At 53.0% G+C, this 5853-nt stretch overlaps 1 protein-coding gene across 1 annotated transcript; it reads left to right on the forward strand.

Annotated features, from left to right (window-relative positions):
• Window positions 1–438: 438 nt before the first annotated feature.
• LOC120664270 lies at window positions 439–4568 on the forward strand. The gene is made up of 3 exons (XM_039943405.1): window positions 439–905; window positions 1030–1135; window positions 3997–4568. The coding sequence occupies exons 1-3, from the start codon at window positions 724–726 to the stop codon at window positions 4315–4317; spliced, it is 609 nt and encodes a 202-aa protein (XP_039799339.1). The 5' UTR covers window positions 439–723; the 3' UTR covers window positions 4318–4568.
• Window positions 4569–5853: the final 1285 nt, after the last annotated feature.

A 5853-nucleotide genomic window follows, 5' to 3' on the forward strand; every position in this document is an offset into this window, starting at 1 on the left:
AAATAGAAGAGTTTTCGAAGGCAAATCGATGACAGCTCCGTTGGTTTTCAGCTGCATTATGGAGTTAGGCCTGCGACAAGCGGCCTTGAGAGCGCCGAGCATCACGTAGTTCCTATGTTATTCCTACCTTTGTTGCGTTTGTGTGTTTTCCGTTTAATGTAATGTCTTTTTAGACTTTTTTAAGAATCTGCTTCTCCTTTTTAAATGATTTGGCAATACTCTGCCGGTTTCTTCAAAAAAAAAAAGGCCAAGTGATCACTGTCAATCGGGGTAAGGGTCAGTTTCGGTCATGGTAGCCGTAGCGTGAGAGGGTCCTCTGTTCCGTTTACCCCTGCGTGGAGGGGGGAAAGATCTGGATGAGGATGACGTGGATCCACGTGTCCGGCGGCGAGGTCCGCGTGGAGCGGAGCCCCGGCGCTATATAAGCCGTCCCGGAGCGCCACCCTTTTCTTCACTCATTGCTGGAGCGCAGGAGGAGCTTGTTTGTTTGCGCAAACCTGCGTGCGTGCCCACGCAGCATCCAGCTGCCATCAGTTCATTGCAAGCGCAGCGGTGGTAGTGTAGCTGTAGCCTGTAGCTAGCAGAGGAGGGAAGAGCAGAGCAGGGCAGGGCGCGCGCTCTGTGGGAAGCTAGGTCGATAGAGAGAGATAGCTCCGGGTTGCCGCCGGTCATCTCGGTCGATAGAGGTAAAGATAGCAGCTTGGGCGATCGGAGGGGGCTAGGATGGTGAACACGGCGGCGAGCCTCGGAGTCGGCGGCAGGGCGGGCGGCGTGCTGCCGCTGGCGTCGCTGAACCACATCAGCATCGTGTGCCGGTCGGTGGAGGAGTCGCTGCGCTTCTACACCGACGTGCTGGGCTTCGTCCCCATCCGCCGCCCGGGCTCCTTCGACTTCGACGGCGCATGGTGCGTGTGGAGTAGAGTCTTTTTCGCGCATGTACAGGCGCAGCAGCAACTCTGACTCTGTGTATGCCTCGCGCGCTCGATCATCACATCGATCGATCGTCGGTTCTGAATGCCATGCTTACAGGCTGTTCAACTACGGGATCGGCATCCACCTGCTGCAGTCGGAGGACCCCGGCAGCCTGCCGGAGAAGAGAGAGATCAACCCCAAGGACAACCACATCTCCTTCCAGGTACGGTACTCACCGCCATGACCAGCTACCTCCTCTCTTCCTCTCTCTCTCTCTCTCTCTCTCTCGCGCTCGCTCACTCTCAGTAACCCCTACCTGAGTGCGTGGCTGAATCGAATCATATCGCTCCAGAATTAATATCTGTTCTCCTCCGTGATCCGCGACGGCGACGGGGCCTTGGGAACTAATAATTTCCGTCCCCATCGTTGGATGGATGGATGGGTTAACCTGCACGGTAGATGGCTACCACCCATCTAGGCCGCGCTAGCCTCCAACGCCGAGCCGCCGGCCGCCCCCACCTTCGCTCGGCCGCACATGGCGAAGGTTGCTTTCACCCCCCAGCCATGGCGCCACGTCGGTGTCCATGTCCCCGTCCACGCCCGTCACGGAGCCGATCGATAGAGACGCGCGGTGCCGGGAGCTCCTTTGCCCGTCCGTTCCGCGCGCCATGGATCATCGGACGGCGGGAACCGGACCGGAGGTGAGGAGGAGCACGCGGACGAATTGGTATTCCCTTTGCTGCATCGCTCTGCAGCAAGGACGATTCCGACTTCCGAGCCGTGTTCCGGCCGGTCGATCGATCGAGTCCCCAGATGGTAGTAGCAGTGCCTGCCGTGCAGGGCAGCTCATGGCATATCTTGAACGGAATCGGGGGGGGGGGGGGGGGGGGGGGGGGGATGGAGCTCGGAATGAGTGAACGGTTTGGGTCTACTACCGCCGTGCCCGACCGTCGACCGTGACGTGCTCCACCCAACTTGCAGCAACGATTTCAGGGTACAGCGAAAGTATTCTTTCCGCTGCAGTAGATGTTGTAGATCGAGCGGATACCATTATACATGGCTAAATGGGCTGGATCAAATGGGCCGCACTAGGCATGACACGAAAAAACCCTATTCTAACCCAGCCCAGTCCACGACTTATAGGATCAGGGTCGACCCGACACGATGCATAGGATAGTGCTTCGGCCTGGACTCCGATCCATAGTGCTAACCCTGACCCGACACGACTAATGGGTCTGACCCGATTAGACATGACTAATTTTGTTTCTAGCACAATTTGACCCATTAATAGCCTATACTTACACACCCAATCCTAAATTTCTACCCATTTTAAAGCACATCCAACTCTCTACTGTACATCACTCTCTCTCTTTCTCCCTTCTCTCCCCCCCCCCCCGCACCTTCTCTGCCTCACATCTCTCTCCCCCCGCACCCTCTCTACGTGTTGGCGTGCTCAATGGGCCGGCGTGTTGGCGTGCTCGATGGGTTAGATGGGCTAGCCCGGCACAATCCAGCGACCTTAGTGTCGTGTCTGGGCCTCTGACTCAACTCTAAACCAACCCAACACGACACGGTTAATTAATCGTGCCTAAGTGGACCGTGTCTAAGTGAGCCGTGCCTAAGTGGGTTAGTGTCGTGTTGGACTGAGCCGCCCATTTGGCCATCTATAGATACCATCGCCGTCGTCTGACCTACCCTACCTTTCTAGTCTCCACGTAAGGTCACTCTGTCTCTGTTCCAGGTATCTGCCATTCTGCCTACCTGCTAGGAGCTCCACGTTGATTTCGTGCTAGGAATTTTACTCAGCCATCAGCCTTGGTAGTCCAGAAACGTTGCAACCTATTATTTGTCCTGCCATGATTTTTCTTAGACCAAGGTTAAAAACCGACCTTTTATATCCACATGGTGGATATATACGGCCAATCTTTCCATGATGTGTTAGTATATGATCAACAGGCTTACTCGTAACGTTTTCCAGATACTATAAAATCAGCTCAGGCTTATCGCATCCACCCGTTCCCAACCCTCCAAATTAATCTACCAAAATAAAACCAAACCAAGCACTAAAAAGCTCCTCATCATCTATCGTGCGTCGTGTTTCTTTGTTACAAAGTCCGGGGATATTGGGCTTCGTTCATCAGAACTCTCTAGGGTTCACATGCATGCCCATGCCCTCTCCGGCCGGCAGCCCAGCTGTACTGTTAGGTCAGCGTCAGCCTTGTCCTGTTCAGATTCAACTGTACGTTGATGTAATGATGTTGCTTTCCCCTAACCTCCCTTTCCCAAGCCTTTTTCCCGGGCCGGGACGCACGATCACATGCACGCAGACGCCTCCATGGCTCGTCGATCGGCCTACAGCTAGCTAGTACCTCAGCAGCAACCAACACACAAATCTCGAGGAAATATTAGCCGTCACGACAGCGACGCTGTCCAAAGCTCTGCGCATAATTGCACGCGTCCTAGTACCACGGACGCGGCGAGCGCCACGTCATTTTCGCTGGCGGACGCGTGTGTCGAGTCAGCAACCACAGCAGGCTGAGGTGGATAATGATTGAGTTGGGGATCGTACGTACTCGGTCGCCGTGATGACTCACATCACACGAACCAAACACGAGAGCCACATAGAATAAAAATATCGTACCCCACACGAGTAAAATTAATTAAAGCTCTGATTTTTTAATTATCATGTCAAGTTGTGAACTTGTGTATGAATTCATTCGATCAAACGCCGTGTTTTTTTTCACCTTTGACCACTAATTTAGATTATTAAATAAAATCTAATTACAAAACCACCTGCATGACCCCTAGTAAATTCGCGAGACCAATCTAATGAGGCCTTTGACCATATGATTAGAGGATGATTACTATAGCATCACTGTAGCAAATCATAGATTGATTACCGTCATTAAATTCGTCTCGAAAAGTTACACACATCCGTGAAAAAAATTCGCAAATAAACTTCATTTAGCACTCGCATGCATTCGTCTTTTCGTGAAAAAAATTTCATGCTCCAAACACGGCCAAAGTGACGACCCGATCTTTGGACTCATGCATGTCGATCTGTACTGTATGCATGGTGTGCAGTGCGAGAGCATGGCGGCGGTGGAGCGGCGGCTCAAGGAGCTGGGCATCCCGTACGTGCAGCGGTGCGTGGAGGAGGGCGGCATCAACGTCGACCAGATCTTCTTCCACGACCCCGACGGCTTCATGATCGAGATCTGCAACTGCGACAACCTCCCCGTCATCCCGCTCGCCGGCGGCGCGCCCGTCCTGGGGGCCTGCAAGCGCGCCGCCGCCGTCAAGCAGCACCAGCAGCAGCACAAGGGCGGCGCTGTGCCCTCCGCTCCCGCGGCGGCGGCGCAGGCCATCCGCGTCGCCGAGGAGGCGCACATCTCGTGCGCGTGAGCAGCTAGCTTGCCACGGCGTGCGTGGTCATGTCGTCGGCGGCGATGCTTCGGAGCCGTACGTCCGTGCGCCGCCGTCGATGGTGGTGGCGACTGGCGAGGCACGGGCACGGGGCGCCCGTGTGCGGCTGGCGTGTCGTCGTCTGTATATGCGTCGAGTGTAGTAGGGTTGCGTGTAAGAGTGAAAACTCCCCTTCTAAGTGAAGAATAATAAACCATGGCAGGAAGATTTCTTCCTTATTTTCTCCTCAATCTCCACTCAGTGCTGCTGATTTTTCTGGCCGTGGGCTCGGATTTCCTGTGCCGACGCGGCGTTCCGTGGGCGTACTGATCCGGAACGACAGGAGCGCGTCGAGTATATCTAGCTCGGAGAAGAAAGGCGTCAAGGAAAGTAACACCTCCGGCCTGTGATCTTTTTTCTTCCCCTCTCTGTGTTTGGAGAAAAGAAAACAAGGGATCGGAGAGACCAGAGACTTGAGTGGATTTTCCGTGCACAAGGAAAACATCGGGGTGGAGGAGGAAAAACGGAAGGAAGGGGAGCAAGCAGGAATCCACATCCAGGTGAGGTGACTGATGAGGACTTCAGACGGTCGGGGCGGATCGATGGCTGCTCACAAGTCACAAAAAGTCACGAGGTGGAAGAAGAAGAAAAAGAGGAAGAAAAAATCTAGAACCCAGACCAGACAATCTAGGATGAGACAGACAGACCGAAAGAAGTGGTTCACGGCGGGACCGCGGGAGTCATGTTTGGCTATCGCGCGCCAGGGTGCCAAGCGTCCGCCACTCTTCTTTCAGTTTTTCATTTCCCGTTTTAATTATAGCTCGTCGATCAAATAAGACCAAGAGAGAAATCTCCATGGAAAGTTTTTATGGATACTAGAGAATGGGAGATCCAAGAAGAAATCTAAAACCTCGATCGTCTTTCAGTGGCAAAGAATTCCCAGAACCCCTACAGTAGTGATATCTATCTGAAAGTTCCCAAGGTGGCATTGTTTCCATGAGAGGCAGATCAGGAGTGATGAAAGGAAGGTTTCAGTGGAAGAAGCTAGTAAGTGATATGATCCAATGAATTTGTGGCAGATCAGATATGAACTTAAATTCATTGGAAGAATTTGTTATCATATGAATGCGGTGAGAGTTCGGGGGGTTTTATGCTGAGAAGACACGGAGACTTGTGGTTTCCGAGTTTGTTGAGAAAGGTTCTTTAGACAGAGTTCTGTTTGATAATCTCCTCTTCTGGAATGGAGCCAAAGGTACAACATTATTGCACTTGGGGTAGCAAAAGGACCCTCCTCCATGAATGTCTTGAATGGACTGTGCACTTTGATGTCCAATAAACCAGAGAACATACTGTAGTTTGATGAAGAATTCGAGCCCAAGATTGCAGTTCCTTTTGCTTTGGTGAAACTATTAGGTCGAGGAGCCGCAGCACAGGTGCTGTCAAGTGCAGTAGTGTACAAGCCTGTCGTGCTCGATCGATCGCTCACGCCCTAGCAGCTAGTGTACAGACGCGCGCGTCGGTGCCTCCGCTGAAAAC

The sequence above is a fragment of the Panicum virgatum genome, chromosome 3N (assembly GCF_016808335.1).
Source record: "Panicum virgatum strain AP13 chromosome 3N, P.virgatum_v5, whole genome shotgun sequence".
NCBI lineage: Eukaryota > Viridiplantae > Streptophyta > Magnoliopsida > Poales > Poaceae > Panicum > Panicum virgatum.

Coding starts and splice junctions, on each gene's coding strand:
- LOC120664270 (XM_039943405.1), top strand. CDS start 724: ATGGTGAACACGGCGGCGAGCCTCGGAGTCGGCGGCAGGGCGGGCGGC. Junction 906..1,029: donor TTCGACTTCGACGGCGCATG/GTGCGTGTGGAG, acceptor CCATGCTTACAG/GCTGTTCAACTACGGGATCG. Junction 1,136..3,996: donor ACAACCACATCTCCTTCCAG/GTACGGTACTCA, acceptor CATGGTGTGCAG/TGCGAGAGCATGGCGGCGGT.